This window comes from Thalassophryne amazonica, chromosome 23, assembly GCF_902500255.1.
Source record: "Thalassophryne amazonica chromosome 23, fThaAma1.1, whole genome shotgun sequence".
NCBI classification, from domain to species: domain Eukaryota; kingdom Metazoa; phylum Chordata; class Actinopteri; order Batrachoidiformes; family Batrachoididae; genus Thalassophryne; species Thalassophryne amazonica.
This window is the reverse complement of record NC_047125.1, coordinates 13,692,754-13,704,682: the sequence shown is the minus strand read 5'-3', so window position 1 is coordinate 13,704,682 and position 11,929 is coordinate 13,692,754. Positions and strand designations below refer to the sequence as shown.

Genomic DNA, 11,929 nt, shown 5'->3' with positions numbered 1-11,929 from the left:
TTTGCTGAGATAATCCATCCCACCTCACAGGTGTGCCATATCAAGATGCTGATTAGACACCATGATTAGTGCACAGGTGTGCCTTAGACTGCCCACAATAAAAGGCCACTCTGAAAGGTGCAGTTTTATCACACAGCACAATTCCACAGATGTCGCAAGATTTGAGGGAGCGTGCAATTGGCATGCTGACAGCAGGAATTTCAACCAGAGCTGTTGCTCGTGTATTGAATGTTCATTTCTCTACCATAAGCCGTCTCCAAAGGCGTTTCAGAGAATTTGGCAGTACATCCAACCATCCTCACAACCGCAGACCACGTGTAACCACACCAGCCCAGGACCTCCACATCCAGCATGTTCACCTCCAAGATCGTCTGAGACCAGCCACTCAGACAGCTGCTGAAACAATCGGTTTGCATAACCAAAGAATTTCTGCACAAACTGTCAGAAACCGTCTCAGGGAAGCTCATCTGCATGCTCGTCGTCCTCATCGGGGTCTCGACCTGACTCCAGTTCGTCGTCGCAACTTTGCACAGCCATTGAAGAGGAGTGGACCAACATTCCACAGGCCACAATTGACAACCTGATCAACTCTATGCGAAGGAGATGTGTTGCACTGCATGAGGCAAATGGTGGTCACACCAGATACTGACTGGTATCCCCCCCCCCAATAACAAAACTGCACCTTTCAGAGTGGCCTTTTATTGTGGACAGTCTAAGCCACACCTGTGCACTAATCATGGTGTCTAATCAGCATCTTGATATGGCACACCTGTTAGGTGGGATGGATTATCTCAGCAAAGGAGAAGTGCTCACTATCACGAATTTAGACTGGTTTGTGAACAATATTTGAGGGAAATGGTGATAGTGTATGTGGAAAAAGTTTTAGATCTTTGAGTTCATCTCATACAAAATGGGAGCAAAACCAAAAGTGTTGCGTTTATATTTTTGTTGAGTATACATTACGTATAAATCAACAAACCAACTGTATGCTCCCAAAGATTTTTATTTTTCAAGCTACGTTTAAAGAAAACATCAACGGCAGAAAATATATACTTTGCTTGGGTATTTTGCCTCTTCACTTTCACATATGTACAGCAGTCAAGGAAAAGTATATATACACAGAATTAAAGTTGTGGCAGAGAGTGCAACTGCTGATGGAGACACATCAAGACTCTCCCACAGCTAAAGAAAGAAAAAGAAGAAAAAAAGCATGTTAAAAAACAAACAGAAAAACCACAACTCACATGACAACTTAATTTTCTGCAAGCAACAACTTTGTTCTGATGTGAGCGTCATTATGAACCCCACATTTCATTAAGGTATGGCATAAATGGGGAAAAAAACAAAACAATTTTACAACCATCCTCTAAGCCACTCAGCCGACCATTCAGTCCAGAGCAACATTAGCCCGTACCAGGTGACAACAAATGTGAAAACGAAAAGAAAGAAAACGTTAGCGCAAAACAGCTTTATCAAGCCAGGCAGGGAGAAAACATCCTCGCACTACGAGTACAGATTTAACACATTGTAGTTGCTGATATTCCAAAAATACATCCCATATACGCAATAAAAATCGCATCCGAGTGTCCATTTAAACAGCGCGCAGATTAAACAATCCTGCACAATTCGAATGTTAATTTTGATGCATTTGCAGAGGCAAAAATAATGAACCTTCTGTTACTTTGAGCAAGACCTTGTTCTCCAATGGAAAAATAAAATACAATCAGAAATTAAAACGAGCTGCCGCTATAGCAAATCAAATAACTGGAGGTGAAATTTACCATTTCCTTTGTGTAAACTTTGCATTATTTCAATCTGAAATAGCCAAACTTTTACTCCACAGGACCTCCTGTCCACCCCCCCGACCCCCCAAAGTTGTGGCATGATCTGCATCTGCAAAAGAACTTGCGATTCAAAATGCATGTTTTGTGAGTATGAAAACTATCTGTGCACGTCGCCAGCACAGCGTTAATCAGTCCTCAGCTGACACGCTGCCTACTGTCCCACTCTTCAAAGTCACGTAAATCACAAAGACATAACAGTTGTGAATTGTGATTGTCAAAAGAAATAATACAGACTGACATAACAGTTGTCATCCAGACGACTGAGAAAGTTTAGTCCGAAGAACAAAAAAGGAGGTGCTCTGAAATTCCTCGTCACTCCCTAGGTGTCTTTTTTGTGCGCGGACCGCCTTAAGTCCCTGCACTTGTGGCAGTAAAAGATGTCGGGAACATTTGACTTCTTGATCTTTGCACAGGACAGGTGAACCCAAATGCCACAATGGTTGCACTCGATCATCGGCCTTCCTGCGAATGGTTTCCCACAGTAACAGGTGATCAAGTCCCACGAATCGTCACCTATGATGGGCAGGAACATGGTTGTTGAGTTGCCACGGTTACAGCACACACATATAAACCAACAGTAGTATTAAAAGCTCAAATGCAGAATGACATACCCGACTCCACCATGATGTCTTCATCTGCAATCCAGGTCTCGCCTTCACTCGAGCTCATTTCCGCGTCTCGGACGGAGTCATCCGGCTGCATCTTGCCCAGTTCTGGCATGCTGGTGGTGGAGCAGCTGTGCACGCTGAGCTCCTCTTTGACAGCTTGTGCCTCTGTGTGCGTGTGGCGTGCCTCCAAATCCGCCTCACTGGGAGGGGGTGAACTCTTGAGCTTCTTGGATGTTTTGGGCTGTTTGGAGTTTTTGCTGCGTTTGATGCGAGCCCTCTTCTCGCTTTCGCTGCTGCCGCTGTCTGCCGCAGTCGTGGTCAAGCCCAACGACAGCTTTTTCAACTTTTTGTCCTTCTTGCGCTCTGCCTTGGTACTGACTGGGCTCTCGTACAGGGAGTCTTTAAGGCGCATCTTGTCCAGCAGGGAGCTATCAGAATGCAAGCGCCGAATACTTTTTCCTTTGTTTGCTCGAGCTTTGTGGACAAATGTGTGGATGGTGTGGATGTCAGACCTTCCATCTGCCCAAGCACCGCCCATGGAGCTGCTGCCTCCACCGCCATCCGCTGACAGCCCTGAACTGTGCGCAGAGCTGGATGATGTAGGGGACCAGGAGCTTTCCTAGGAGAAGAAGCGAGAAAAAAAAAAAAAAAAAGAAATTGCATTGCATGTTACCCCAATGCAAACTGAGATATGCAAACATATTATTCCTTTTGGGCCACCCGCGCTGTTGAGGATTTGGCCATTTAACAGAGGGTTGAGTACTGTCTTAATAAAACCACTGTGACCCATTGTTTACGCTAGCAGTCATAAAACACAAACTGCAGCCTGCTTTTGGGTATCATCACATAACTGTTCAGGTTGGAGAAACAAAGATTCACGCATGGTTCAGTGGTGCTTAAGACATCAGTGTTGGTCGAAAGCAATTAAAGTTGTTTTGAGAGACCTTTACCATAAGATTAATCATTTCTAACCTGATAGGAGTCTTTTGTTCCAGGATGACAACATCCCAATCCACTGTCAAAAATCTCTAACTTTCCATGCAGTCATCTAAGTTATTTTTCAAAGAAAAGCATGCAAGTATTTCGGTAAATAAAAACAATTTCTGTGCAGATGGGTGAAATATGTTGGCCACATGACTATAAACGGTCGGAGCTAGCTAACTGCTCTTGTACAGAATGACATGGTAAATATATAAGGTATGAAAGGTATAGAGCAGGGCTTCACAGCAAGAAGATCCCATGTTCCCTTCAGACCCGGTCCTTTCTGTGTGCAGTTTGAATATTCTCCCTGTATTTGCGTGGGTTCCCTCCAGGGGCTCTGGCTCCCTCCCACTTCCAGAAACATATAGATTAGGCAAACTGATGACTCGAAATTGGCCATAACCATGCATATGAATGAGCTGGTCTGTCTATGCGTGTCGGTCCTGTGATAGACTGGTGGCCTCTCACCCAGTGACCACTGGGATAGGCTCCAGAGCTCCCGTGATCCCAAACTGGAATCAGTGGGTTTAGAAAATAGATGTTCAGAGCACACTTTGCTTTTTTTTTTTTTTATGTTTAATGTCAAGTGTAAGTGGGGTATATTAGACTATTTATGTTTCTTTAATTCACAGTGACATTCTGAGCCACTTACCTCTTTTGGACTGGGGATGTAACCAGCATACGCCAAGACGAAGCTGCAGAACTTGTTGAAATCCTCAACAGTCCTCTTTTTCCTCTCAGGAGGCTAAAGAATGCACATGTCCTCACATTAACCAACATCTACAAGTCAAACTTCTGAAATGCATTTGTTGCAACACTTCATATTAAAATTATTACATATACTCACCAGAGGCTCTGATTTGCATGTCAACAGTGAATCTAATGGAGAGGAAGAAATTCTGTAAGTTCCAAGAAAAATCTTAATTTATTAATTTAGATTTTTAACACAAAAGGTCAGTGTGTCATCATAGTGTGGGATGCTAGCTGTAGCAGGCTGCACTGCATCGCACTTCAAATTCCTATGGGAGGGAATGAGCTCCAGCTTGGAAAAGTTCTACAGGATGGTCATTCAAGAAGGAATTCCAAGTCGGATATACGGACAAGATTCACAAAGACCAAGGTAGCAGATTTCACATTACAGCAATGCGGTGGCACACACAGTGAGCTGTAAACCAAACAAACTTTTTGTTAATATTGATTTGTATGTAGTGTTTGATGGTGGGTTTTATGCCACAAATGTATCTGACTGGTCCTGAGTTGAGTCGTGGACCTGTGCAAACTCCCAAGACGGAGAATTAAAATTTCAGAGAAAGGAGCGTCGTGTCCTTTTCCTGAGTAAGATGCACTGGATTGCATTTCGATTGGAGGTCAGAAATGCTGACTTTGAAATAACGATTTCCAGTTGAGATGACCATGTATACACCCACGCACCCATTGGGGGCGCCCTTGCTTGCAAACTGTGACTTTCTTTATTTTCAGTTACAATATGTTTTCAGCACCAGGTGTTTGGACGTTTCAGTATCGTGCATGCAAAATAGTTTATTAATTTAAAATTGGCATATGCATGGTTAAACTCAGTGCTATGCATTTAACTGCTATCATTACATTGTCTCGACGCTATTTGCTAGCATCAGATACCTGTCATTTAAAAAGTTGTCATAACACATTATGATGATATGTAGTGGCATTTTCAGGTGAAAAAGCAAAGTTACAGCCTAAGTTAACAGCTAATAAACTTGGCGTGTTTCTTTAGAAACATCGGTCACTAGCGTTGTGCTAGCAAGTAGCCATTCGGTCGGTTAGCTAATCACGCTTTCTTTCGTATCCAACTCCTCAATTCGCTTGGTGTCACAAAATTCAACGCAACATTTAATCTTCCATGTACGCTACACTAACGTTTATACTGTTGTGTTTTGGAGCCGCCATGTGAGCTAATTTAATAGCAAAACGATGTTAGACAACTTAGAAAATGCGTTTTCAGTTAGCTAGAAAGTTAGCTCCCCGGCGATGATGGCTCGGCGCGTTTACTAGTAGCCTAAACGCCATTAGATTAGTTTAACTCGTGGTAATCAAAGTTGCAAAACACGACACTACGAGATCGCCCCTCTTCAATGCGTTTTCAAGACAAACCCCAAGCAAGTCTTGATAGTAACACACACGTAACATCGACGTTAGCCTGAGTTAGCATTAGCAAAACACGACAGCTACATTTCAACATCATATTGAGCAGTTTAACACGCTTTTTTTTTCCTAACGTCAATATTAGCGAAATACAACTCACCTTGGTGTTCAGACATTATGTCAAGCATTGTCGCCTTAACGACAAGGCCTCGACGTGACAAACAGAAGCAGCGGGCGAGCTAGCCGGGGAGTAGCTGTGCCTTTACCCCGGCGTGGCCGCACCTTCACCGGGCAACTTTCCCTTACAAGGTCCGCTGGTAATTCGTCTCCACAAACAATCAGCCGTTGGTCCAAGATGTACTATTCCATCGCCAAATCCTCCGAACGATCACATTAACGTTATTTTAGTGGGAGAAAAAACGAATTCCTCTTTTGCTTAGCGTGCTGTAGAACTTGATTCCTTCTTCAAAGCGTATAAAGACGATTAAAAATGGCATAACTGTCATCACACTACTTAAACGAGTGCGGATAATCCTTGATGCAGTACAATTGCGAAAAATTTCCAAACTAAGTTTGTCTTTTTTTTTTTTTTTTTTTTAAACGTCGGCATAAAAGACGACTCTAGCTTTGATTCCGTACGTCTACTCCGTGCGCGGCAGAAAGCTCTTCTCGAGTCTGCCAGCGCGGTGTTTCTTTGCTAAGTATTCTGGGTAACGGAGTTTGACATATCCATCCACGTAAAACAAAACAGTTACTATCATCCTAATGAACTACATTTCCCACAGATTTTCAAATTTGAAAGCGCAGTGAACCGTGGGATATGAAGTCTTCAAGTCGATTGATTCCACACACGCAGCTTAGCTTAGCATCGTGTATTTTGATAAGGCCAGAGGATGAACAAATGTTGTAAAGTGCAGCGTTGTTGTTTATAGTGCTTACTTTTGAAATGTGGAGTGTTTTTTGACCTTAAAATACCGCAACATCCGGCATTCACGGTATTGTTTATGGTGGTGCTAACTGAAGCTAGTTCGTTTCTACAATGCTATCTGAATTATTGCAAGGAACAGATGGTGGTGTTTTTGTGGTAATACAAGGTAAACACTTTAAATGGTTCTGTCTAGTGACCCAGTCTAATCTACAGCAGACGTTTTTCCGTTGCTTTCATAATGAACAAGAATATACCTGTGTGTGTTAAATCATTTAATTAGAATTTTCTTTTGTAGATTTTGTGAGTTACTGTGGTCGACAACTCCTGTGGAGCTTCATCAATGCTGCATTAGCCAGGTACTGGAAAAACTATCCATACATCTGAACTTGGTCAATAAATATTTGGTCACTGACACTATATATGGTAATTTTTTTAGCAGCCTATAACAGCCTAACAGCTCTTAAATCAGGTAATAAACATCAGTTTGTTGTGTAAACTGTCTTCAATTTGAGAATAATTGCATTCAAGTGGTGTGTAGTCACCCATTTGCAAAGAAATTTGACAGTCAACTGCTGAGATGCTTCTTGATGAGATGTGTCATTCCCTTGTTTCTTTTCTTTATTGTGTCACCAGCCAATTTTGACCTAATTGACAACACCAAAGGGAGCAAAATGACAGATGTAACCATTCTCAGTATACCATGCCGGGAGGGGGTCAATGAAAGATCACACAAAAAAAAAAAATTCAAAATTGCATCAATCATGTTGAAAAATATTCCTCATTATTTGTCCCATCATAAAGATTCCAAAGAGCTTTAGTTTGTACGATCTACAGCCAAAAATGATGGAGTTATGGAGTAAGGACAGGTCTGGACACAGCATCCCCCACCCTATAGAACTGTCCCGGGTCCTTAATGGCACTTAACCAGACAAACAGTCAATCCTCTGTCCTTTAGAAATGGGAGACCTCAAAAAAAAAAAATAAATAAATAAAAATCCTGTAATTCTGACACAGCCCATGGTAGAAATAAACAAAACCTTGTCAATGTCCAGTTCATCTAAAACTCTGTCTGAGCTGTGTTATGATGTCTAGGGATGAGCATGTCCATGTCCTTGGGTTCGAAATCAGCGAGAAAGAGCTCAAAGACTCATTGAAAGGATCGGAGGTTGAAAGGTAAGTAAGGTCAACACTAGGCATCACACGATTGCTGGTTACACTGTATGCCGCGGGTTGCAAATACCGCGGCTCCAAAACTGCAAAGATTTCTTGTCCTGCAGTGTGCGCTCTCAACAAACCTGATGTGATTCCTCATGGACCATCCGTTGAGCTTAGCATAGATAAAACCCGTGGGTCATGGCTGAAAGAGTGTGGGAATATTTTGGGGATCAAGGTAAGCCTCAAAGTTGGCAAGCTGTATCACAAAGTGCATCATGATTTGAATCATGAAAGACTGTTTTAATCTGCTGGTGGAATACTGTCCGGGACATAGTCAGTGACACCCCCCCCCCCCCGTCCAAAAGAATGACAAAATTAAAGGGTGTGTTTGCTGTGTGACACTGCTCATGTCTATTCAGCACACACCGAGAGGTGACTGTGTGCAAAGTAATAACCTTCTGTTTCTGTCACACCAGGCTCCACTTTCATAATGCTTACATCGACCCCCTTGGCTGGTCTGATCACCCGGCTTTCACAGTCCATCAGTTCACCGTGAGTGAACTTACACATCTTGTTAAGAAAACGCAACAACCCAAACCACCAACATTAGTGATTGACTCTCTGTCATCGATTCTGAGACATCACAGCACTTCTGCCGTGTGCGACACTCTACAACGGCTTAAAAAAGGTGAATAATTCACTTCTGCATACCTGCTTCTGTGATGTTGATGGTTTTACTTTAAAGGTGTGAATTGATACTTTAACCTCAATAATAAAATTTTTGTCATTATTGTTCCAGATTTTGCCCAATTCATGCTTACTGTAGACAGCAGCAATACAACAAAGTACAGCACTAACTGCCATTTTATTCTTAATTTGTACCAAAACTTTTCTTGTGGAAGGGGATCCTGAGGTATGACATTGCAAGAGTGTATTTAAATGTAGGCACAGTAGTGAAAGTAGGCATGATGTGCTAAGGGATATAACTGATAAGTAACTCAATCCATTGACTGTTGGAAATTTGACATTCAACCCCAATGATCTTCAGCATTCACTTTCACACACAGAATTGACCTGTGGCTGAAATGCCAGGACAGTTTCAGAATTAACCTGCATACACGCATCAGGTTTGGTCCAAATTGTGTTGAAAATGGGTCAAAATGGTTGAAAATGGCTGGTTGTCTGACTGGGTGGTTACCATCCAGGACCCAGGTCAGTGCCATGGTGTGGTGGGTGTGGCACAAGCCAAGCGCTCTGATCTGACCCGATTCTGTTGTCTGATGTCCACAAAATAACCCGTTTAAGGGTAACTCTGGGGGTGATCTTCATCCATGTGAAGTTGTCCATCCTTATATAATTGAGGGTAAAGTGTAACTTGAGCCTAAGCTGTGCACGTCAGAATTTTAGGATTTTTTTTTTCTCTCTGTTTTCATTAGGAGGAGCTGTGAGAGCAATAATCGGTCTTCTGCATGTAGATATGCATCAGCGAGGTACGGTGGGAAGTCTGTGCCAATTGTCCACTTCAGTCATCACAGTGGAACCCAGCCTGAGAGGAGATGAAGCAGCAGCCAAGATAACGAAACGATCAAAGTCGGGGAAGGTTATGCAAGATGTAAGCACTTTCCCTTGGGATGGCTAGATTCTGTAATAACCCATTGATAAATTACTGTGTGTTTCCTTAGGAAGAAGTTTTTAGTATCAAAGAGGATCTTAGTGTGATCGTGCAGACCAAACCCAGTCAACTTGCACCCAGACAGGCTGGCCTAGAGGAACCGCAGGTGCAGTATTACCCATCATATCTACACACCGAACTCAGTTAATTAAAAGCTGTGACATTTGGGATATATATGGCTCACAATATGCTAAACTGTTATGAAAGTGTAACACAAAGGTCAATTTTTCAAGTTACATGTTTTTATTGCAAACTAGTTTGAAATTGTAGTGCACATATATTTCTTTCATAAACCACAAAGCTCAAGATAACTCATTAACTATTAACTTTAAAAATTTCACTTTTCCATTATGGATAAGTGAAATTAATAAGAGTATGGACCCTTGCAGATGTTATTTTTGACGGACAATTCTCAGGTTGTTTTCAACTTGTTATAATTTCTTCATACGCGTATCTTTTATACAAATTGATGATGTATATCGGAGAATACATATTTCAAAGTAGAATGCCCATCTAAGTGTAAATGTGAGCTATAGTTTATGCGACTTTTAACCATCTATATCTCCCACTTGGTTTTGACAGATGGCGTAACATCCGCAAGGGTCATTTTTAATTTAATTTTTGTACTTAAAATTGACTCAAGGGCCTTTTATTTACTTTTAATCTTTCATTTCATGGGTTTTCTATTGACTAACGCACATTGCAATTGCCTTGAGGTTGGTTTGAAAAAAAAATTACCTGGTTGAAAAAGTGAGGTCCAATCGTGTTATAATATGTGATGAAAAAAAGTGGATTTTCCAAACTTCTTTTCAATTTTTCTTTATTTTATGAGCAACGAAATACACTCAGATTATGCATACTATATATACATTAGTTACATTAGTGTTAACAATAAACATTTCTATTCAACAATCCATATTTAATAAACATTCATGAAGTACCTCAGGTGTAATATAACGGTTTAGCATATTGTGAGCCATATATATATATATATATATATATATATATATATACACACACACACATTTCTGTCTCTGTAGATGGACCCAACAGCCAACTTGACCTTCAACCTTCTATTGTCGGACAAAGAGCGTGAAGCCAAAGAAAGGCTGACACTTCCTTTTGCCTTCAGTGATGAGAAGTGAGAGCATTTCTGCAGTGGTTGTTGTTCAGTTTTTTTATTACATGTTTTAACTTTTTTCTTTTTTACAAAATGTCTTTTCTGACAGGAAAACAGCTCTTCTTCACTCAGGCCCGGGTTCAGGGCGTATTCTGTATGAGCCCGATGTCAGTGATGACTACGACCAGGAGGATCCTGATGATGATCTTGATGTCTAACTTTAGGGTACTAAACCCAGTATTGGCCTTTTCTATTTTTTTTTTCTTTCTTTCATTGACACCACCTAATGTTGCTCCAAAGACAGGAACTCTCAATAATATGTGTACTATTTGGGAGGACTTTAGACCCCCTTTCCTTCTGCTGTTAATTCTCTTGGTTTTCTACAGTTTTTAAATTGTTGAATAAAATGTGCTTAAATCCTTTATCTCATCATGTATTGAATACTTTCATTTTAATAATACTTATTGTTCTTTTATTTTGCATTATGAATTCTGTAATGAATTTTCCCAAGGAGGATAAAGCAATTTCTGTAAGATCATCTACAGTACATTATCATCTACATTGTCGTTGTGGGGTATTGAGTGTGGAATTTTGAGGGGGGGAAAAAAAAGTGAATTTCACCCATTTTGGTATAAGGCTGTAACATAACAAAATGTGGAAAAAGTTAAGTGCTGTGAATACTTTCCAGCCGCATGGTATTTGTGATATTTTGGATCTGGGTGCAGAGCTGTACCATGTGGATTCCAAAATGACATGTCTCTACTGTGTTCAAGAAAAATTCTGGAATTCTAAATTTAGATTTCCTAAAAGGTCCCTCAGTCGCTATGCTTTAAAATTTTCTCACATCTTTGCTGACACAAGAACCGCCTCTCTGGGAAATTTTGTCAAAATCTTTCCTTGCTTTGCGAGATATACAGATATATAAGCTCCACCCTCTCCATTGGCTGGCATTGTGGGACGTTATTTTGCAAAGCTCATCCAACTGATTGCAAGACCCTCAATGTGGGACAAAATTTGTTCCAATATATGCTGCAATTTTTCCTGGTGTACGAAATGCCAGAAGCACAAAAAACTCCCCAAACAAAAACAGCAATATAAAAGAAACATGAAACTTAAAAATCATATGGTTTTTGTCTGGCTCAGTTGAGATTTTGATCAGTAATTCAATAATAATAATAATGATGCATTTCTCTTCCGCTTTGGTAGCAAAGCAAAAATAATCAAGTACCACAAAAAGAAAAATAAGATAAGAAACCTGGAGAAGGTCAAGGGGACACCCACATTTCACCTGTCTGCAGCAGACATGAATAATTTAGAGAGGTGAGGATGGACCAGTTGTCTGCTGTGTTGGTTGCTATCCAGGATATCAAGGTGGTGGATGCAGTGGTGCACTGCACTGGGCACACTTCCACACCTGACCTGGCATACATGGGCCAAATTAGCAATCCGAGATTTCTGACGTCAGCCAATCCAGATCCGGTGTCGCAGACCGAACCCCCC

The 11,929-nt window shown here is 41.1% G+C and overlaps 2 protein-coding genes across 2 annotated transcripts; one reads left to right on the top strand and one right to left on the bottom strand.

Moving 5' to 3' along the window:
* Positions 1-985: 985 nt before the first annotated feature.
* Positions 986-6,395, bottom strand: phf23b (PHD finger protein 23b). Its single transcript, XM_034164541.1, has 5 exons — positions 5,715-6,395; positions 4,281-4,312; positions 4,086-4,178; positions 2,456-3,071; positions 986-2,357 (listed from the first exon to the last, which is right to left on the bottom strand). The coding sequence occupies exons 1-5, from the start codon at positions 5,740-5,742 to the stop codon at positions 2,164-2,166; spliced, it is 963 nt and encodes a 320-aa protein (XP_034020432.1). The 5' UTR covers positions 5,743-6,395; the 3' UTR covers positions 986-2,163.
* A 17-nt stretch (positions 6,396-6,412) lies between these two features.
* On the top strand, positions 6,413-11,512 carry elp5 (elongator acetyltransferase complex subunit 5). Its single transcript, XM_034164542.1, has 8 exons — positions 6,413-6,648; positions 6,778-6,838; positions 7,575-7,655; positions 8,114-8,325; positions 9,074-9,249; positions 9,320-9,415; positions 10,350-10,450; positions 10,539-11,512. The coding sequence occupies exons 1-8, from the start codon at positions 6,594-6,596 to the stop codon at positions 10,645-10,647; spliced, it is 891 nt and encodes a 296-aa protein (XP_034020433.1). The 5' UTR covers positions 6,413-6,593; the 3' UTR covers positions 10,648-11,512.
* Positions 11,513-11,929: the final 417 nt, after the last annotated feature.

What these genes read in the sequence shown, in the direction of transcription:
- phf23b (XM_034164541.1), bottom strand. Translation starts at nt 5,742, where the DNA reads ATGCTTGACATAATGTCTGAACACCAAG. An exon ending in CATAATGTCTGAACACCAAG is followed by an intron (nt 4,313 to 5,714) that starts GTGAGTTGTATT and finishes CCTCTCCATTAG; the next exon opens with ATTCACTGTTGACATGCAAA. An exon ending in CATGCAAATCAGAGCCTCTG is followed by an intron (nt 4,179 to 4,280) that starts GTGAGTATATGT and finishes TGCATTCTTTAG; the next exon opens with CCTCCTGAGAGGAAAAAGAG.
- elp5 (XM_034164542.1), top strand. Translation starts at nt 6,594, where the DNA reads ATGCTATCTGAATTATTGCAAGGAACAGATGGTGGTGTTTTTGTGGTA. An exon ending in TGTTTTTGTGGTAATACAAG is followed by an intron (nt 6,649 to 6,777) that starts GTAAACACTTTA and finishes TTTCTTTTGTAG; the next exon opens with ATTTTGTGAGTTACTGTGGT. An exon ending in AAAGGATCGGAGGTTGAAAG is followed by an intron (nt 7,656 to 8,113) that starts GTAAGTAAGGTC and finishes CTGTCACACCAG; the next exon opens with GCTCCACTTTCATAATGCTT.